Below are 23,520 nucleotides of genomic sequence, written 5' to 3' on the forward strand. Positions count from 1 at the left end.
GAGGATTGCATGTCCTGGTCCCCTTTGCCTGAGGGTGGCTGCCCTGCCGTGAGATTGCCAGCTCACTTGCTACAGCTTCTTGGCATTTCCATCTCTTTTTGTCACTCTTCTTCTCCACTGCCTCCTCATGCCCATCATGCTTTCCTACTTCTTACCTTACTCCATGAACAAGTGGTTTTGAGTGGTTTTGGTCTGTTGGGAGAAAAGCTAGACTGGGGTATATTCTATACACATACATTTGCAGGTGCACACACTACACTAAGGTCCCAGTTACCCTTCAACATATGCAAAGATCTAAAAAAAGACTTTCAAGTCAGATATTTTTTTACATTTTCCAGATTCCCTCATGCGTATCCCTGTTTTATTGTAGCAATGAAGCATATTTTCATTGTTTATGAAGGGTGAAAAAGGCTGATGAGTCTTCATTTTCTTTTATATACAACATGGGAAAACAGCAAGTCTGTGCACTTTCCTTTCTCTTTCACTATGGATGAAAGAATAAAATATTTTGAAAGTTGAAAAAAATCAAGAGGCAATAATTTAGGATGCTAACCTTTCCCACAACACTGCCAGCAGATCCTTCCAGCTTGCTAAGGGATTCAGACCTTGCCGAAGCTGAGAGTCCCTGAGCTGCTGGTGATCACTTTCCCAGGTTCCTGTCATCATATTCAAGGGCTGACATTTATAAGTTTGGTTGAATGCTTGGCTACTAAAATGGGGTATTGGCAGTGTGTCAGAGGCACCATAAACCACAGGATGGGTGCCTTCCTGAGGATTAATTTTACAAGATTTATTGAAAGAGGAATATAAAATTACCTAACAGATAAGTAGTGTAAATCTTTTGTTTAAAGAAAGGGATTGCAATATATTTATCCTTTAGAACATAATGTAATATTTCAACTAAAAATAATTTCTCACTTGTATAGGCTATGCCCAAGGACCCCAAGGATGTTACAGATATATCAAATTTATGTTTAAGGAAGCTTTGATAATAAAGTAGGAGCAGTACTGATATGGTACAAAGAGAGATGAATATATGGGTAATTTTTGTGTTAACTCAGCCTTCACAGGTTATTGATAATGAACCCAATTGCCTGGCATGGGACGATCTCTACAAAAAGGATGTGGCAAGAAGAAGTCTGCAAAGCAGAAGATACAGGAGTGGGAGTGGGGGCCTGAAGGGAAACCATGGTCCTTACTGCAATAACCCTTGGGGACTCAGTTCTGGAAAAGCCTCAGTTCAAATATTTTTTTCTTCTAATAGAAGAAAGTATATATTAATATTATTCCCAATTACATATGAGGAAGCTTGGAACCAAGGTTCAAAGAATAGTTTGGTGAGTGAACCATCCTAGGCAATAACCCCTTATCCTCATGATTCCCAAACCTTTATTAGGCCATCTGATCTCAGATCTCACCAGAACTAGCTAGGTGTGGTTAGGCAAAAACTGTGGGTGTGTGTTTTCCAGCCAGAAAAATAAAAAGTTAAGACAGCTATAGTATCCAAAATGGCTTCCCACTCAAGGAGCCTAAGATCATAGAAACAATGCATACATACATAACAGTTCACATTTTCTGAGTATTTTCAACAACAAAAAGCAAGCTTCAGAGTTTTTCCCTTCTCCAAGCCATGTGGCAGTGTAACTGCTATTCACTCCCCAAAATTTCCTAGAAATGATACATTAGAAAGCTATCTTACAGAACCAGTTTGGCTGTATCCATAAGAATATGCTGTCTTAGGACATAGGATTTTATTTTTGAGACCACAGTTAACTACAATTACTTTGTCTCTCTTATGACTGAAAGATTTTATTTACATACAGACACAATAAAATGTTTTTATTCTTAGAGCTTAGGTAAACCGCAGTGAACTTGGAATTGCAGAAGCGAGGTGACTTTACTTTTTAAGCAATAAGCTACAGTGGCTATGGCCAATGTAATATGGAAAGCATGGTGTGATGTCACAAATAGACTTTATTTCCAGACAGCTGAACTCAGAGGTTGATCACAGGACCCACTGGGTGACAACTGGCTTTCAGAGAAGCAGCAGAAGCAATCCAGCAGAAAGCAAGGTGGTTCTTATGACAAAAGACTTCTGACTGGTATCACTCAGAGCCCAAGTAAAGCATCTGTCTGATAGTAAATGACTTGTTCGAGAGTGTAGAAATTCTTCTAGAATCTAGTGATATGAGTGAATAAAACACTCAAAGCCCCTACTCTCACAGAACTCAGATCCCAGAGGAAGAATAATGATAATGATGGCAAAAATAAAATTACTATTAAGAATAATGGTAACAACAATTGTTAAATACAGGCTCTAGCATAAATAATGCCCCTTTTTATTACGAACTCTTTTATTACAAAATCACGTGCATGTAATTCAGTAATATAACACTGAAGCACACCACATGACATTTTAAGTGAAATGTTCAAACTGCTGTCCATCTCGTGCGACACATTCACGTACCCTACCCACCACTCTCAAGCAAGCCTTACTGCCACTGGACCCTGTATTTTTCTCTATGTATGCAATGCCATGATAAGTACTCTAATGTATTATCTAAATTAACTGAATCTCACAATAATCAAATGTTATGGGCATTGTTATCCCCATTTGACAGTTGAGATTGCCGAAGTCTAAAGAGAGTAACTTCCCTGAGGACACCCAGCTAATAAGAGGCAGACTCATAATTTGAAGCTAGGAAAACTACATCGCCGCCCAGGTGAGCAGGGCACCAGAATCATGAAGCAAAGGTAGGCTTCAAAGAGGCTTGAGAGAAACTGGCAGCCAAAGAATGAAAATGACAATTGTTTAGGGATAATTAAAAATTAATAACAGAACACCACTACACATTTAGTCACAGAACTATACTTAAATTAACTGCATTTGAGTATTATTTATAATAGCCAAAAAGTAGAAACAATTTAAATATGCATTAACTGATGAATAGATAAATAAAATATTAATGTTAATAATAGAAATAAATTACTGATATATGCTACTGCATGAATGACACTTGAAAATATGCTAAGTAAAAGAGGCTACTCACAAAAGGGCATATAGTTTAGGATTCCATTCACATAAAGTATCCAGAACAGGAATATAGAGATCAAGAATAAATTATTATTTGTCTAAAGATAGGGGAGAGGGGCTGAGCAGTGACAGTTGTTTGGGGGGGGGTCTAAGGCTTGACTACAATTTTGGTTTGGTCAGTGAATTAATTTGCTTGTACTTTCTCATTTTTCTTATCCAGTGTTGAATGACCTTCCATTTTCTTATTCCTTATACATGAATCTAAAGGACGAAGTTGAATAAACATAGGTCAGCTCTCTTTAGAAGGGACTTCAAAAATAATTTTGGTAGTTCTTAGGGAAGTTGAGTATTTTAGCTCTCTTGGACAATGATTTTCATATCAATCCCTTCTTTGTCAATGAGTCTATTTTTAAAATGCATCTTGAAATGCATTTGGAAAAGACTGTATTAGTTAAGGTAAAGCTAAGCTGCTGTAACAAAGAGACTTCAAAATAGAGTGGCTTAGTGAATACAGATGCTTATTTCTATGATAACAGTTCCAAAGTGAGCATTGTGCTTATGGAAGAACTTATTCCACTCTGTCCTTTCAGGAGCCAGGAATCTAACATGATGTTAAGTAGTTGTTCTGCCTTCCTTAAGGCATTGCTCTTATATCTTTACCTTTTCTGGTTCCAGTGAAAGAAACACAAAGGATGGACAAACACCTTTATTTCATGGTATTTGGACTTAAAGTAGCACTCATTACTTCAACCTACCTTTCTTGGAAAGGAATCAGTCTTGTGACCAGCTAATTGCACATAAGATTGGAAATTTGGTCTAGCTAGTTTATATGTCTGATGTAATTCCGTTATGTGGAAAGAATTATGATAAACTTCTACATAACAGCACTATTAGGATGGCCAAATTCCAGAACACTAGTAACACAAATGCTGGGGAGTGTGTGGAAGAACAAGAACTCTCACCCATTGCTGGTGGGAATGCAAAATAGTATAGCACTTTAGAACAAAGTCTGCAATTCCTTACAGAAATAAATATATTCTTACCATACAATTCAGCAATTCTACTTCATGGTATGTACCGAAAGGTTTTGAAAATTTATTTCCACACAGAAACTTGCACATGGCTATTTATAACAGCTTTGTTCATAATTGCCAAAATGTGGAAGCAACCAAGACATCCATCGGTAAGTGAATGGATAAACTAAAGTACATCTAGACAATGGAATATTATTCAGTGCTAAAAAGAAATGAGTTATCAACCCATAAAAAGACATGGGAAAACCTGAGCTACATATTCCTAAGTGAAAGAAGCCAGTCTGAAAAGGCTATGATTCCAACTACAGGGCATTCTATGAAAGTCCAATCTGTAGATACAATAAAAAGATCAGTGTTTGCACGGAGTGGGGCAGGGAGAGATGAACCAGCAGAGGACAGAGGGTTTGGGGGTGGTGAAAAATACTTTGTATGAGGGATACATGTCATCATACTTTTGCCCAAACCCATAGAATGCACATGAAGAGCAAATCGTAAGGTAAACTATAGACAGTGGGACTTTATGATGCATTCATGTAAATTCATCTTTTGTAACGAATGTACCACTTTGTTGACAATAGGGGAGGCCATGCATGTGTGCTTCAGAAGGATCAGCTGATAAAATATTCAAATGTGATATAATTGAGATGGCTTTGGCCCTCGCACTGTATTTTCCCAAAGAGATATAAGTTACTTTGCTTTCAGGGCCAGCAATTAACTCAGGGATTGCCAAGAACAGTAATGCTTTGTATAGTGGGAATAACATGACCAAGACAAAAAGCATAAAATGTCAAAAAAGAGAATTTATGAGAAAAAAAAAGAAGAGTCGTCATTAGACCACCTGAAAGGAAGTTTTCAAAGCAAATGGAAATATCAAAAGGAAAAGAAGAAAGAGAGAAGGAGGGGGAGCTGTCAGCGGGATGAAAGAGAGAGGCACACATTTTTGTCAATTTTACTCTGGTTTCCAAATGTATTATACAAGGTAACTCTTCCAGCAAGCCCAGAATTGCAGGGCAATAGTTGTCACACCCTCTGAAATCTGTCAGCATTTAAAGCTGACAGAGGCCATGCCCTTAGCTTTGCCGTTGGAGAACGCCTTGGTTTCTTTCCAAGGCATGTCTGTGAATTTAGACAGATGTAGTGATAAAAATATTTGTCGAGTGGATATAAGGTTAACAAAACATTGCTTTGGTCTCCTTTTTATCAGTTAGAAGCAGAAGAGCAAACCTGAATGCAAATGAGTGTTCCAATTAGAAAACTGTGTCCTGGCAGCACTTGCTGGGGAGCAGAGGGAGACAGGTGATTTAAGGGAAATGGGCCTTCCGTGTTGATAACAGAAATAATGAATAAATATGGAAGCTGCTTTAGCTGAGTTACACTCTTTCTGCAAATTTCCAGCCAATAACTCAATGTCTGAAATTCTTTCTTCTCTAAAATCACTACCTTATTCCTGGAAAGCAAAATTCAAGATTTTTCTTTTTGTCCAGAGAGAATATTTTCCCAATTACTCAAGGGATATACTTTTCCACCTGGACTTCATTTCCGTTAACTGTATTGACTCTCATAAAAGGGAGTAAAATTATTTTTGCTGTTCACTTCTCTGTAAAAATTCCTTTGCTATGTATCATGTCTAGCCTCTTTTGTTAAACTTATTAGCACCACAGTGTCCAAGTCCAGCTCCAAGGGCAGAGACACACACACAAGATCTGAAATGTCCATCAGAGAAGTTCAAATCTGACCCTCTGAGACTGGCTTAGTGGCCAATTCAAGTCTTTAAAAGGCATTTGGGAGTTTTGAGCTCCTTTAAGCCTCATCTGGATCTATTTTTCACAAAGTAACAGAGGCCTTTCTTTGGTGTTTTACCAAATGTGTCTTTTCATCCTGAGTGTAAGCAGGCGGTCTGATGCCCCGTGGAACCATCCTGGAAACATTACGTTGTAATAGCAATAGTGGTTGCTGAACGTCAGAGTGGAAAAGTCTGGTTCCTCTTCTAGGGGAACTTCAATTTGTATTTGTATTTCTCTCTTAAATCTGGTGAAGTCACATGGCAGATATTCTTCAATCTGTGTCTTACAGAAAAGTGCACCTGGCTTTGTTGCCATCAGGTCCTGTCTTCAAAAAGCTGAGGAAGGGGGAAAGGTGAGGAGAGAAACTGGCTTCCGCTGTGTTCCTGGGAACCCCCGAAATACTGGGGTGCCCCAGATCCTCCAGGTATGCTTTGAATGTGGTGATGACCTCTGAATTTCCATAAGATGGGAATGCATACTGTTGAAATTACCCTGGCGTGAGATCATCTTGGCAATTAAATGAATAGACCCCTTCAAAAGATAACTGCACCACAGTCAAATTTTTGTTATGGTAGAATTAGAGTTACATTGGGTTGTGGGCCATAAATCTAAAAGTGAAGGTGTATCCAAAGCAAATAGCATCTAAGAAATACATCAGATGAGGAAGTGGGCTAACATGAGGGTGTGTCAGAAGGGAGGGACCTGAGGACAACCTGTACCTCCCTGACTGCCTGTCACCCTGTGGGCCATTCATAACAAACAATACCATTTTCTTAAGTGATGCTGAATGCTGTATTTGCCTTGGCTCTCTAACTGAACTAGTCCTTGTGTTTTCATCTAACCTTGTCAAGGTGAACACTGTCATGCCTACAAACACCATTTTCAGTTTGAGAATGTTTTTAAGAAGCACATTTGTTTTTTCTAAAATAGAGATTTTTTTGCCCATTAAGGAAATACTAACATGGTAGCTTTCTGTACATGTTATTTTTCCAATTTATAATTCCTTTTTTGTATCTTAGTTTGGCAGCAATTTTGGTTATAATCATTATCATTGTCCTAAAACAGCAAATACTATGTGAGCTCCTGCTAGAGACACAATCCTAGGCACTGAGTGCATACAGAATATGCACAAGTGAATCCCTGCTCATTAAAGAATTCCAAAGTGGCTACAAACACGGGGTATATGAACCAAATTCTATGGAACAATATGAGGAAGCAGTTGTTACTTGTCTGGATTGCAAATGCTGAAAGATTTCAAAAGATATAAGTGGAAGACTTCTCAGATATTAAGCTTCAACATGTATAAGTATGGATGATGTGTTTTCATTTGTGGATCAGGGTACAGATTGGGGTAAAGCAGTGGTGGTGATGGTGTATGTAAATTTGGTGCATGTGTGTGTGTAAGATAAGGAAGGGACACAAAGTTGGACTTGGGATGGTACATGCCATGTTCTGTAATCCATCAGCTTATTTGTGGATAACAGAAGGTGTGTCCATAATGGGTGGATGCCAAGATACAATCTCAAACTATATTCTGAAGGATACACTAGTCCTGATAAAGGTTAAGGGAGCAATAATTTCTGTGGTAAAATAACCATAGGAAGTGCTAAAACTAAATGCCCCTTTTGAAAATGCAAATGCAAAGGTACATATAAAATTTTGGGCACATCAATCCTCATCCTTAAGAAGAGAACTTTTTTCTCATCTTCACAAATTTTGAAATAACTGGTTTAGAGAGATGCCTATTGCTTGGTCTAGAAGGAGTGGACATTAACCTGAAAGTAATTGAATATGATCAAATTCTTCTGAGCAGATGGGAAACATGCTCCAAATGGTAATTTAGAAAATTAATCTAGTAAGGTTTAGAGTATAGAGTAAGAAGGACTAGAACCAGGAGACTGTTCTGAATATTTGCCCCTAATCCATTCTAGCATAATTTACAAAGTGTTGGGAATTTTGTTTACTTGCTTTTAAAAATTATTTTATCTGCAGCTTACTCTTTTTAGTTTTTTTTAATTAAATTTATTGGGGTGACAATGGTTAATAAGACCATATAATATCAGGAGTACAAGTCTATGAAGATTGGACAAAGCAGATGTGCTACATATTAGGTTTACAGTTCTGAGTACATAAAACACAGAGTTTATTCTTACATTATGATTTAATAATTATTATATTTTCTATATAAACAACTGTAAATCTACATTTGCCCCACCCTGTTTATACAATAGACTACATTATTTAAATAAAGTATTATTTAAAATCTCAATAAATAAAAATAAAAGTAAAATCAATATGAATAATGAAGGAGATAAAGCAGAGTTTCAGATTAAGAGCAAGAAAACAACTGTTTTACAACATGTGGCTACTAGGAGAAAATCAGGATGGATCTGAAAGCTATAACTTCACAAGGAACACAGGAAATAATTTTCAAGTTGCAAAATGCTGAATTGTCCATAAACTAAAGAGAACTGAAGTAATCTAAAAGTTACTAAAACAGGATGTCATGGAGCTAACAATAAATTGAGGCCTCAAGCTCCATTGAGGGCAACCAATGAAGAAATCCTCGTCTCTCAGGGATTAAAATTAAACAAGAGCCACTTTAGGTTTATTTATGTCTTATTATCCTCTCTTAAGTCTCTTATTTTACTGTCCCTTCTCATTTTTCTTTACCCTTCTATTTTCTTTTTCTGCTGTTTCTCTCTTTTTGAAGTATATAATACACAATTCACCTTTTGATATTTCTGGCACATTACCATAATATTCTCAGTGAGGAAACAGACATCAACAATATGACAAGGTATTAAACATAGAAAATGATGTGCATAATATTATTTCTGCAGCTGAATTTTTGCTTGTTTTTGTCAATGAATATCCAGATTGACATGAGAGAACATTCTCAAAATGAGAACCATTTTTGCAATGGAGTCTGATCTGACACAACACAAGGTGAAATGAAGGTTTTGGCTCTTGATCAGGTAGAACTATGCACATAATGTTTCCTATAAGCAAATATTTAAGAATTCTAACTGTGAGGCAGACACAATGTCCATAACAGAGATAATGGTGGAGAAGCTTCCATATTATGCTTCCACAAACACAGTCTGTAGTGATATCCAAAGAGAAAAAGGGCATGCATTAATTTACTAAATAGCATGACCCAATTCTTCCCCATTTAACTTTATTCAGGTGTACATTTTCCTTGTTATTCTCAACAAAACCTTCCAAACAAATACCACATTAAAAAGAATTAAGTTTCCTACCTTAATCTGAGAGATTCATCAAACTAGGTATCCCTCCCTTATAGTAATGACCTTAAACTGTTTCTTTACATGTGTTCATATTTGATTTTCTAGATAAGACTCTCACTGAGAGAATTTGAGCTCAGAAAGATTGCAATCTATTTTTGCTTGATCTGAAAACTTTACAATGACAAATAAACTCCATTTTACCTTAATATTCTAAAACAGATTTACTAACATCCTGAGAAAAATTATTAGGTAAATGTCACTGAAGTGGAAGTATATTTAAGAGCTTTAGGCTAGTGATAACAAATAATATAAGAATATTTGCTTTCATCTGTAAGAAAAGGAGTCACTACTTAGAACCATGCATCAATATCAAAAGCATTCTCTGCAGTTTTTTAAAGTTATTTGTTTTTATTAAGTCGCTTCTTCAGATTTTTAAAATGTAAATATACAGATACATACATGTGTTTGTATTTTAATGTATCTTTTGTAATTCACAACAAAATAATGATAATACTAGGTTTTATATGCAGTATGAATCATCTAAGAGAAAAGTCTTATTTTATTTAAAAAAAACTATCAGAAGTCAAATCATTCCAGAGCAAAATTTAGTTTAATAAAAGACATTAAACCACAGTGTATCTAGCTATTAAACATGGTATTAATATAATATTTAAAAGCACAGAAGAATATCTAAATAGCATCTTGAGATTTCTCACTGGCATTTGGCATATGTTTTGAGTCTCTTTAAATCATAGCAATCTATATCCATCAGAAAAATATCTTATTTTTTCTGTTAATCTTGCCTTTAACGACAAAATAAAGAAATAAAAATAATATCAAAAGCTAAATCACTTACCATAAATGCCTGTTGAAATGCAGGGAAATGCCTGTGAATAAACCACAAAAATAACAATAAATTTTAAAGAATAACTCTGCTTGACTCCAACACTATTTATTTGAACATCTATTTTGCCTGATAATGGGATGCCCGCACATATACTCAGAGCTCTGAAATCCAGCTTTTCCATGCCAGTATTCATATCAGCTCACAAGAGCCAACTGTCACACTTTCAGAAATCTTGTGAACCAATTGTTAAACATAGTTATTAATAAGAAATTAAATTACATAAACCAGTAATAAAATGTTATTTGTGAAACAAATACTCAGAAATCATCTCATCTCTTCCTAATTACTTTGACACATCTATTATTACCTCTGCTCTTGAGATTACTTGTGTCTGTCCTATGCATATGGTACAAATACTATGTAATGGTGTGTTATGAATGAGCATCTTACTCCAGTTCCATATTGAGTGAGGTGATGCTGATGGCTTAAAATCTGAATATATCAATTAACATTTATGTTAGACTATACTTGAGGGTCAATGGAAACCATAGGTTGGCAATGGATACAAAATTTTGATAAATTTAATAAAATTGTTCTGTAAGAATAATTGACTATATAAACTTTATAATAAATAGTATTATATTTAATTTATTCTTATATTTGTGTGATACACATTCTTTTTATCAGTAAAATTAAAAAATAAAATTGTATGCACACATACTAATTTTTATGTCAGTTTTTAAACATTTACTGGCGCACCACTGCTATACCATATAATATGGATCAACGTTCTCCCAGATTAGGTCATAGGAATGGAGCCTTATGATGGGATTGATGTTCTTATGAGAGAAAGAGAGCTTTCCACCACAAGAGGGTATGAAGAGAGGAAGGAAACCAGGAAGTAGGCCTACACTAAATAACAGATCTGTTGGCATCTTGATCTTGGACTTCACAGTTTCCAGAACTATGAGAAATGAATTTGTCTTATTTAAGCCACCCTGTCTATGGCAAATTTTTATAGCAGTCCAAACTGACTAAGACACCATATTTTACTTAGCAATGTTTAAAGAATTAGATTGAAAGAGTAAATGAACATATGTAAATATATAGGTAATTCTTAATTAGATTTTCTAACAGTAGAAAGTGATCTGAGCATGGCAGTGTCTTCTGTCAACGTATCTTTGTATAAAGTTAATAAGTTCTTTTCATCCTTCTGGTCTTTGTAGTTTTCCATTGAAATTAAAGATGATAACATTCACCATATAAAAATGTGCCATGGGAATTAATAACAAATTTTTAAAAGTGACTGATACTGCCCTACAGAATCTAAAACCTCCACTTGCCATTGACTATAATAAGTACTATTACTATTGAGCTCAATAATAATAAAACATCTGCTTTTTAAATAGTTTGGGGGTTGAATATGTACTATATTTTATTTTCCTTAATGTTTTTATAGACTTTGTGCTTATTCCCTTTATGTGAATATCTCATTTAAAGAGTCACACACAGTGTATGTGATCTTATTTTAGAGAATAATAATCAACTCTTTTAAATTCACTTATACGTGTGCAAAATGATAGACTTTTTCCTCTTTCTTTACTAGTACTTGTTCATGTTTCTATTAAGAGTATTAGTTCCTGAAATAAATTACAACTATTTCATAATGAATTAATAAGTTCTGTCTTTGATTCCTTGAGTTCTTGAGGTGCCAATAAGATGTGAAATGTGTTCTTGAATGACTCAATCCATCCAATAATACAAAACCATGAAGTGAGAGTATGAAATGAATTCTTCTGAAAATATTGGAGTTCCTGTACAGGAACTGTACATTCACCTGGATTATCACCAAGTCTTTCTCTCTGTATGAAATCAACTTCAAGCTACCATAAATAAATTGTTACTAACAATAAGGGCCCAGAGTACAGGAATGGCCTACTTAAAAATACATTAAAATATCCAGGTTCCCAGTTGGGGGCAAATGAGAAAGGATCGCACATTGATGTTTCTCTCTCTCTCTCTTGCTCTTTCTTTCTCCCTCTCTTCTTCTTTCTCTAAAAATAAATAAATAAATAATCTAAAAATACATTGAAATGTAATGTATGCTCTGCTCACTCATGTTTTACTGTGTCCTTTAAATGAGTCAGGGAGATATGAATTTTGGAGCTCATGCTGTAGATATTTCATGAGAGGGAAGTGAAAGCACAAATATTGTACATTTTGTGATTGCAGTAGAAGAAGACAAAGGTTTGAAAATAGCTGCATGGAACAATCAATTAAATGTTAGAAGATACCACAATGTTTTAAATATGCAAGTCCACTTTAATTCTCACCTGGACATCTTTCCAGTCCATGCTTATGAGACTGGCCTCAAGGGGTCTATGGGAAAATTCAGAGGAGTAAGCAACACAGAGAGTATTCTGTCTGACAAGTAGTGAAATCTCAATGAATGCTGATTCCTACAGTGAGTACTGTAAAGCCCATAAGACTCCACTTCAAGGGGAAACTTGCCCTAGAGCAAGGCTTCCTATCCTTGGCACTATTGACAATTTGGATCTGACAATTCTTTTTTGTTGGCAGCTGTCTGGTGCATTTTGAGATGTCTAGCAGCAGCCCCTGACTCTATCCACTCAATGCCAGTAGCATGAGCCCTTCATGACAATCAAAGTATATATCCAGACATTGTTAAATATCCCCTAAAGGGCAAAATCACCCCTTATTGAGGACCACTACCCTCTAATCTAGGACCTATACTGCAGCAGTGCTATCAGAGGTTGCCAATCATTGTCTAAGATGCAAAGAGCCACCTCACTCAATGTCATGCCCCTTCCCAAGGCAGTCCATTTCCAATAATCAATCAGTGCAGAATATAAAGGCCTTGGCTCATCTTGGCTCAATTCAGTGCAACACTGATAGTCCCTACCAGCTTTCTTCCCCTCTTTCCCTCTCTTTTCCAGGTACTGATCCCGAGGGCACACCTTCATAAACACCCTGCATCCTGAACTCTGTCTCACAATCTGCTTCATGGGGAACTAACTTGAGTTAATTCTCTTCTGCTTCCCTGTCAGGCTCATTCATATGAATCATTCTCTCATCAGATCTAGCAAAAGAGAGGACATACTGAATAGTTAATGGCAAATTTCATTTGTGTCAGCTCCCAGCTCTATCTTGGAATCAATCATGCAACTTAATAATTGAGTCTGAATATACCAACTGCCTTGTCTGTTTTAAAGGACAAATAGCTTCATCTGAAAATGACATTGTTGCCTTGAATGTGAAGGCAAACAGACATGTAACAGAGAATGACTTTGGTGATATTATTGCATTGATTCAAACAAAAATGCAATAATAAAGCAGAGATGGAAATACAATATCATAGAAAATTATTTTATATAAAACAATTTGCATATAATTCATCCAAACTACATCTCCTCCATTAATCATTTGTTATTGCTTAAGAGAGAAAGAGACAAAAAGAGAAAGAATGAGGAGGAAAAAAAAGTGAGCAAGTGAGCTCAGCTAAAGGATTTTACAGCACATAGTCTGTGCTCTTTGCCATAATAAATTTCTGATGGAGCCACAAGAAATGGGTAGCATGGGATTTCTTTATTTCAAAGATATGTTTAACATAGACACCTCCCCAAAAAAACTCCTCTCCTATGGAAAAAATGGTAGCTTGTACCAAAACTCAGACCAATTAGCCTGGTTTGTTGTAAGTTCACATAACTCAGCAGTCACCTGTAGAGCTTGGGGAATGACATCACCAGCCTAATTTATAAGGCTCCAGATTCTCTTTCCAGCAAAACTCAGGAGCAAGAAGTTCCTGTGCTAATCAGAGATGATCATATATAGCCATCAGAAACTTGCTTCATAGCACTTGACTTTTAGCCAGTTTATTTTTCCCCTCAAATCATCATGCACTTGCTCTCTTGGGGGAGAAATAATCTTTTGATTTGGAGAGTGAGAGACAATTTTCATTTTGTGAAATTATGGATTGGGAAAATACTTCCTTATTCCAGCATGAGCATTCCAAGTAGATTTGTAAAAACACAAATCCTTAAGTCTGTAAACTATGTCTCTCATCTTCTTTAATGTCTGCCTCCACTTATCCCATTTCAATAATTTGAGGGAAAGGAAGGAAACATTTTTTCACCTTTTTTTTCTTGACACTAACAGGATCTCAAAACCAAGACTACGCAACATCATAATGGTCACTTGCTTTTGCTTGACCCTTGACTCATGTTTCATACATTCATGCAAAGTGGCAATTTCTTGCTCTGCATTGATTTATTGTTTATGCAGAAGACTTGTGATCTGAATAGGTCTGCCTCCATCTTCGACTTCATTGGAAGGTGTTGACTGACTTAAATAAACAGTGCACATTCTCCATACAAGAACAGAGAGATAGAGGATTCTGAATCACTGAGCTGCTATCTTAAACTAACTGTAAAGTGCTCCCAACTTCTGTAATCTCTCTATGGCTGATTCAACACTTTTCTTATCGTTTAATCAGTTTTACTCAGATTTTCCATTAGTTGCAAACAAAGGCATGCTATCTACACACCTTCCATGTAAATGCTTTTAATTATATATCATGTTTTGCTGAATTGAAGAAGCTGGTTGCAAAAAAACATTATTTTGTTGAGTTTTGTCTACCACTAAGAAAGAGAAAGCTCTGTCAGTTAAATATAACAAGTGTTTTCTTATGCTTTAAGATTTATAATGTGTACTTATTGAATATGCTATTTTGGACTTATTTAGATCATTTCTTAAGTCACATCTTGTTCTAGAGTATAGATTAAAAGGAGATAAATTAATTAACTTTTTCTAAAAGTTTTTTATATTCAAAGTCCAGGGCTTCTGAATCACTTTTCAAAACAGAATCATTGATATAAGTTTTCCAGAGTTTCATGCTTGAGCTCTCAGGAGTGGTGGTGTTGATCCAGTGCTTCATGAGTGCTTCACTATGGGCTCTGAACTTTTCTTCCAAGCCCCTAACATAACACTCTCCCTAAAGCTGTGAAGCTGACTTCTTCATTGCTACTGAAGTTTTTTCAGACAGCACCCACACACGCCTCCTCCTCAAGTGGCCCCTAATAAGTTCTTTTTGAAAGTCAGAGGGTTGCAGCTCTCCGATCTACCAGGAATGACAACCAGTGAAACCTCATCACCACTATACTTCACTGTAAATCATCACAGTTTATGAGAGGCATCCTGCTTTCAAAGAAGTTAGAATATGAGCAAAGGTGCATAAGTAAGATTTAGGGTACCATTCTTTGTCTTTAGATGTTTGGTTATCAGCTAAGTGGTCTGTCCTATAGTCCCCTTATCCAGAATCCAGAATAATTGAGTATTTCTCAAACTGTGATATATGACTAACTCTAAGAGTATGCAAGACATGTTTGAGGTGGTAAATAGATGGGCAATGTCCATTTTAGTGTAATACATACATGCTATTTTATTATACTCCATCATTTTTCTCAAGTCTCCATTCTTTCTACTATAGCCTTTATTATGTGTTACTGGAGTTCTTCCAATAGGAGAGGATGCATTTTCTTTGTTCCACTGATGATGGATATGACTTGGTTTTGCCAATAAGATAATAGCAGTCATGACATTTAGACTTATATTTTGTACTCTTGCCTTTGGAGGGAAACCGGGAGAAGAATACACTTCATGTAGCAGCTGGTCTAGAAATGCTGAGACAAGTGGAACAGATCAACTGAACTCAGCCTTGGGTCATCTGTGCCCCAACCAACACACTGGCATGCAGGCAAGGAAGACATGCTTATTATTTTATGTCACTAAGTGTAGGAGTTGTTTGTTGCACAGCATTACTATAAGTGATCATGTAAATTTGCTAAAACTATTAGTTATTATAATGTATTATAACAAGGGATAATAGTTTTCCACTTAGGGTGACAATATAGTTTCTTTTGAAAATAAAAATACTTAGAGTCTTAAAATATCAGGTAATTATCACATTATAAGGTAAAATATGAATGCTTAAAGTTAAAGAAATATTGATACAGTAAATAACATAAAATTTTAAAAACTAATTAAAAATAGCATTGAATTTTAAAAAGCTATTGAATTAGAAGGCAAGAGGCCAGGGTCACTCACTAGCTGTAAACCTGACAGCCAACAGCATATTCCCTTCGGCCCCTCAGTTTCCCCATCTATAAAGGAACAGAGTTTGACCAGATGGCTATTAGATTCTACGACATTATAAAACATCCTGTTATCCTTGATGATAGTACCGAATAAAGGGCACACAGACACAGGCAACATTACAGCATCCTGAATTCCTCCTAGTGTTTGGAAGTGGGAGGTGGCAGTGTGGCAACAGCAATGCTGTTGCTCTTGAATGACCACACTGTGAGGAGCACTGGGGCTAGAGCTCTGTGTAAATCCTCTGGTTCATTTTCACGGACAGCCCTGTGATAAGGAATATATCGCCCCCTTTTTATAAACATGAATACAAACAAAGCTAAGAAAGCTAACTCAGTCAGAGTTACAGAAAGAAATGCTAACTAGAGAATTTAGTTGCTATTTTATGTAAGAATGATTGATTCCATTTTTGCCTTTAATACTTCTTAATTATACTACAAGATATGCACACACTCTCAAAAGGCCCGGCAAGACAGGTGGAGGCAGACAGCAGTGATAACTTTCTCCTGTAGCCATGCCTCCCCTTCCTCTGATTTAACTGGAATACCCTCCTCCCAAGCGGTCATGGTCAATAGCATGGTGATCATCAGACCATTCCATGCACTCACATTGCAAAGGCTGAGAAACATTGTGCCTTTTTTATTGATCTCAATCACCTAGTCACTTCTCATCACACTTTAATAAAATGCAAGTCACAAACATGGCTTCCCAAATCCCAGTAATCTGGCTTCCTTTCTGCCCTCCTTTCCTTCCCTTTCTCCTTTGGCTCACAGAGTCCCTGTCACACTGACCTCCTTTTGTTCTTCAAACACAGAAATTAAATCCTGTTCCAAATCCCTGCTTGGACTTGCTGTCCCCTCTGCCTGGCATACTTCCTTTCAGATCTCTGACCAAGTATCACCTCTTTAAAGAGGCTCTCTCTGGCCTCCAGCTAAATCACTCTCTGTTCCCTTAGGCTGTGCAACATCCATTGAGGACTCCTCTCCCAAGGCAAACACAGTCGTTTGCTTGTGCATTGTCTCCTCAGTTTCAGTTCCCCTCACCCACACGCAAACACAACTCTCTGGGAGACCATTGTCTTAATGTTGTATCACATGCACCTGGAATGGGGCCTGAATCTCAATCAATATCTGATAAATTAAATGATTAACAATTAAACGATATGGTACATGCAGACATAGTCAAATATACCTTTTCCTATGCAAACTGGAATGTACATTGTGTTTTATGCTCTAAGACTAGCTTTTTTCATGTACTAGATCTTGAAGCTTTTCTATGCCAGTATACATTGAACTATCTCATGTTCCTAATGTTTATATACTATTCTATGGAATGGTTACACTATGTTTATTTAACTATTGCCACACTGATGAACATGCAGGTTGTTTGTAAAATTTTCTATAGCAAATAACCCTGAAACAAGCATTTTTGACTGTGCCCTCATGTACTTATCATATTCTGTTAGGATCAATTCCTAGAAATAAAATTAACTTGTTTAAGCATTGGGTTAAAAAAAAGTACATTTAAAAGTTTGAAAATACTGACAAAATGTTTACCCTTCCTCTAATTTTTTCAATGTAAAAATCTCTTCGACAGCAGAGAAAAACTAGTAATTCCACTCTCATTCCATGGGTGAAGAGATCAAAAGAATATTGTCTCCTTAACAAATCACACTGGAAAATGCAAAATACTCATTTGCATTTTCTAGTGCACCTCTCATTTCCAAAGCTAAATAACCTGAAGGTCAAGGTCATGTAAAGGAGACTGTGAATGAGATCACATGTAAGTGGCCAGTGAAGTGTTTGGAATGCACTGTGCAAGCTCACCCAGGCACCATAATTATAGGCAATAACTTTGTTTTTGTTTTCTTCATTATGCCTTGGAAATAGCTGTCATAAAGTCATTTATTGCCAGCTGCTTTCATGATTATAACTACAACTCCATGCAGCATAAAAAAACTTAAAAAACTATTATATAGCCATGAATAGTAGCAGTCCTTTTCTAAACTTTATATTTTTCAAGAAGACAGCTGGATTAGTTCCAAAGTGAATTTATTAGATGTTAAATGCAAAACCAGCAAAGGGAGAAACTTGCCTTTTACTGAATCTTGCTCGTGTGACTAGTAGGAATGTTCTACTATAAACTATACATATGTGAAAATGAGAACAGGTCACCATAAACCTACTGAACCCAAATGAGTGTGTATTCTGTTCCAAAATGTCTACATCTGTAAACTCACTTTACAGAGAAGCAAAGGGAAGAAGCAAAGGTTAAAAAAAACAAACACATAAAAAAACCCTTTCTCATATTATATCAAACTAGTTGTGCAACATAAAGCTCATACTGGGAGAGGGAAGGGAATTTAAGGGGAAAAACGGGGAGGGATTTTGAAGAACAAGTATGAAAGACACAGGAATGAGGACTGTGGGGGGGATGGGAGGGAGGTGGGGAGGGGGGGGCTGGAAAAAGAAAAAAAAATAAAGCTCATACTGAAATGAAATGTCCCTAAAATTATGACTTTTCAATAACCTTAATCACATCCAATTTTATAAGTATCCCTTCCCCACCTTCCTCTGACTTAAGTACGTGTATTATGCACACTTTGTATCCCTGGCACTGAGGGCCAGGGAGCATGAGGGGATGCCCTTAGGTAACCTTTTCCTCTCCAGAGCCTGGGGAAAATGAAGACAGCAGTCAATCATTTCAGATCCCCTGGGAAGTAAATTACCTACTTAAGACTAAAAGCTTCACAGCTCATAGCTAATGCCAAGGTCTAACTATGATTGCAGGGAGGGGCATTGCTGGCTAATGGAGGGGCTGAAATGACAAAGAAGAGCCCTGTACACAGAGAACTGAGGGAATAGAGAACTGCCTGAAAGAGCGCAAGGTGGGGATGGATCTCTGGAGGATGTATAGACCCTGGAGCTTTCCTCAGCATGGCCGTAAGGGACCTTGTCCTTTATCGTTCCCATATGCCCCTGTCCATGATGTACCCCCTACACAACTACTATTGCAGGGCTGCCCTTAGGTTGCTGGAACCTGCTTTGCAGGTGCGCTCAAAGAGCAAGGAGTCTGGGAATCAAATCCTGCCAGGGCACTCTTAACCAGTGAGGAGAGGCAGGATGTGGGAAGGTGTCAATACCCAGGAATCTTTGTCCTGGTGGGGACTATTCTGAGGGGTGATCTTCACCCTTTGATGATCAATCACCACTGGATTTTTTCTGTCCCCTGAGATTTGGCTTGATATGCCCCCTTCCCTTCCAGTCTCATTTCCTCACATTTCACCCACTTTTTTCCTGGAATTTTCCTGGTAAGTTCTGTTTCACCAAATCCTCACCTCAAAGTCAGTTTTGGGGGAATTAATCAAGATATTTGTTATTGTTATTAACCTTGAAGTGGCTGGCAGTTGAACTTTTAAAGTAAAATAAACCCAGGATGAACCTTGGAGAAAATAGACGACATGATCATGTCCAGTCAGTGTTGGTAGCAGGGAGAAGGAGAAGCAGCTATACCCTTATAAAGCCACAAAAAGGAAGAAAAGCATGCTCAAGACCACGGGAAACCAGAGCAACGAAGATCTGACTGGAAACCAGTGCGGGACTGCTAAGGAGAAGAACTGGGAAGAAACTCAGAGAGTTACCATGCGGGGAGGAGGAGACGGCCCTGGGACTGTATGTCCTCTATGCTGAGTGCAAGGCCGCACAAAGAAGGCGTGCCATGCAAACATTTGTTAAACAAATCTGAATGGAGTTATTATCTACTCCTGGTTTTGAGTCATGCCCTGGCTTCCTTAATAATAAGTGGTTTCTTCATAGTTTTCTTAATTAGGAAGATGAAGGTTTGGCTTCCAGAGAAAATATGTACGAGAAACCATTAATGACAAATAACCATAACCACACAATGAGAAACATAGATGGTCTTTTAGGGGAACACCCTAAAAGCCTTGACACTCTTGGGTGGTCAGGTGATATTTTCTCCATTTTTGAGGTGGGCATTACAGTACATCAACTCAACAACTTCTTAGCCAACCTGTTTCTGAAATGTTCTTGCAAGCTTCACTAATAATCTGCTAACAAACTGAACAGCTTTAGAAAGGAGAGAGAAAATACGCATTCCATAATATCTACTGAAAGACCATGGAAACTGACAGGACACCTGGGTGTCCAGAAGCTTTGGCTCTCGGGTTCTTCTCCACTTGTGTCTTAAAAAAAAACAACAGGAATAAAGAGTCCACCTAATAAACCCTAAAGCTTCCAGGACATTTTTCACATGGGCTTTGCTGTCTCTCATAAAAACACACAAGACTGAGAGGAGGCATTATTATTACTGTCCCCAGATGGAGTGAGTAATCTCCCCAGAGTCACACAGTGGCTACGAGGAACAGCTCAGACAAAAACCCCAATCTTCTGACTGAAAATTCTAAGCACTCTCACCGCAGAAGAGAGTGAAGTCAAGGGAGAAGGAGATAGTTGAAGAGAGGAGGCAGTCCATCCTGAGCATTCTCAGTCCTTGAGAAAGGACTGGTCAGAAGTGAGAATTCTTTTTCAGCGTAACACAGCATGAAACCTTTCTGGCACTAGCCACCAGATCATAACAGTAAAAACCTTGCCATTAAATGAAAGATTGGTGTAACAGTATAACTGAAGATTAATGCTTTGGAACCACTTCTCTATTCAGTTCAGGGGAACTGACAACTAGGACGCTTTGAGAACCATTGTGTATTCTAGCCTGGCCCAATGCTGTTTTGTCCCCTCTGCTGCACCAGACAATCAGAGCTCAGGCTGTATCCTCCTCATACTCAGCACCAATTCTTCCCTTGGATGAGCTGAGGTTTTTTCATTTTGTGCTTACTAATCTGTCACAGACCACACAATTGCAGAGGGAGCAGATTGCTAGGTTACCAACACATGTGGGTTTTATGCCTGTGGGTATTTTGATATGTCTGTCTTATCTCTTAAAATATCAGGATCTTCTTTCCACAAATTGGGCAATTCCATTCCAACCCCTCCATAATTTCATGGTGTGAACTTGAAAATATTATCCAGAAAAAGAGATGGGTTTACACACAAATGCAGCCACTTCTTACGCCAATTACATGTGCAAACACCTAACTCCATTTCTTATTTATGGGAGTCAGGTGAGACTCTCTTGACAGTTGCTGGGGGCCTAAACTACAGCATGTTTGTAAAAAAAATAAGGCCTTTAAATAAAATAAATTGTGATTATGTGGCTTGAGTCAATATGTAAAAGTAATAAATTATTCTTTCCTTAGTCACGAAGGAAGACATTAGTCAAGCCTAATGCATACTTTATATTTAACAAGGGAATTAATTAGGGAATAATGACTAAGAAAGAGATGTCTGAGGGACGTACCCTGTAGGAATGACTAAATAAAGAGAAGCAAGGAAGGAAAACAAAAAGGAAATTGACTATAGTCATATTTCCCAAGTTTAAGAATTGCTACTCATGACCTGAAAATGATTGTTCTTCGTGGACAATCCATCACTGTGGAGGGTTTTATCAACCAGGGTCTGGAGTGGAAATGAGCAAAAAAGTACAAGATGAGAACAACCAGTCTGAAAAGAGGTGTTTGACAGCTCAGGCTCCAGGAGATAAGTTATTCGTACACAGTTCCCAGTGATCACAACATTAATTCACCCAGAATCATCCCAGAAGGAGGAGAGCAGGCAGCTCATCTTTCACTGTGCACACAGTAAGTCCTCACTTAGTGTCATAGATAGGTTCTTTGACCTTAAGCAAAACGACATATAAGGAAACCATATATTTCTATGATATTAAAAATCATGGGCTATGTGACAATAAATCTATTTGTAAAAAAACTATTAGTAAACAAACTATTGCTTACCAATCTGTTTGTAAACAAACTATAGTAAACAAACTATTACTATGTGATAGTACACATTCCTACAACATCTCATCAACATTACGACAAGGCTACATTGAACAGAATAACATGATTCGAGGACCTGTTGGATACACCAAGGGTCAGTGTTGGCTCCTGCACTGGGAGATGACCGAATCAAGTTTTGCAGAATGTTGCACACCTGTTATTCACTAAGAACTAGTAAAAAACGATTGTCTTTTCTACTATTGGGGACTTAGTATATGCACTACTTGTCACTGTTGTTAGAGAGGCAATGAGGATGTCACACGTATGGACTGATGGGTGGATGTGTGGGTAGATAGATGAAGGACCACAAGAGGGAAGGACAGATGAGTGGATCAACAGGAGAATGGGACAATTCTTCACTTAGAAATGAATACTTTCAGCTACCACTAGCTCTGGTATGTTTTTCTTTATTGAGAGTTTAATTTCACAATGTGAAGGATTTAATTTTAATGACAATATCACAATGGCATTTTCATGTAATTAAGAAAGATTTCTGAGGTCACAGTATGAAACCAATGATTACTATGTGTCCCTGAGTTCCAAAGAGCTATTCAAGGTTTCTGGATCCATGAAATGTATTTCTTTCTCAGCCAACATTTCACCTTGAGATCTCTCAGTCATATGCAACTGCAGAAACTATAAATGATTCCTTTTGACCAAACTTCACACTATTTTATTACTTTTTAGTGTTCTGCTAGAAAAACAGATATTTCAGAGGTCCTAGTCCCTGCTAGTTATCTGTTCCAACTACCCTATGCATAGTTCATCTCTCCCTGCCACCTTTGATGGGGCTCACCCAGACTCCACATAAACTTCTCCCAGGAGTTCACTGGCTCAAAAATTGCATGGATCAGTGCTTTCCAAACTTTGGTGTGCACCCATGCACCTGGCATCTGATTCAATAGATTGGAAGCAAACTGAAATTATGTATTTCTAATAGTCTCTCTGATGATGCTAATGTTGCTTATCTATATATATTTATAATTGCAAGTTACCAGACAATAATGTCACTGCAAGTTTTACTTTTCAAGATAACATTTTATGAAGTAAAACCTGATGAGGCAGGGAAGAAATTAATGTTTCCACTTAATATGTAGATACTGAAATGGCAGATCTTCCAAAGCTACAAAGTAACTAGTCGTAAACCAGAAAGATGACAGATGATGAAGCCCATGCTCTTCTCTCTTCCTTGTATTTTTTCCCACAAAACTGCCCTGTTTAAACACCCAATTCATCTCATTCTGATAAGTACACTTGTCATTCTGCTCATGTGAACAGAACGTCAACATTGGAGTCTTACTTGTTTCCCAGTGGAAGTATTTTGTCTATTACTATCTGTCCACATTTCTTTTATATTTTAGTACTGTCAATGTATTCCAGAAATTTTGACTAGAATTAGTTCTCAAACATAAATGTGTAGATGTGTAGGTAAGTCACTGCGGGGGGGGGGCTTGTTAAAATGCATGTTCTGGGTTGAGGTCTTAACTA

At 37.2% G+C, this 23,520-nt stretch overlaps 1 protein-coding gene across 1 annotated transcript in view; it reads right to left on the reverse strand.

The window, feature by feature from the left end:
• MACROD2 (mono-ADP ribosylhydrolase 2) overlaps nucleotides 1–23,520 on the reverse strand; it is a 2,162,759-nt gene that overhangs the window by 638,479 nt on the left and 1,500,760 nt on the right. Inside the window, exon 7 of the mRNA XM_053671340.1 lies at nucleotides 9,960–9,990. Within this exon, the coding sequence (XP_053527315.1) occupies nucleotides 9,960–9,990 (31 nt within the window). The remainder of the gene's footprint in view (nucleotides 1–9,959; nucleotides 9,991–23,520) is intronic.

This window comes from Artibeus jamaicensis, unplaced genomic scaffold, assembly GCF_021234435.1.
Source record: "Artibeus jamaicensis isolate MK-2021 breed Jamaican fruit bat unplaced genomic scaffold, CSHL_Jam_final contig_685, whole genome shotgun sequence".
Lineage (NCBI taxonomy): Eukaryota > Metazoa > Chordata > Mammalia > Chiroptera > Phyllostomidae > Artibeus > Artibeus jamaicensis.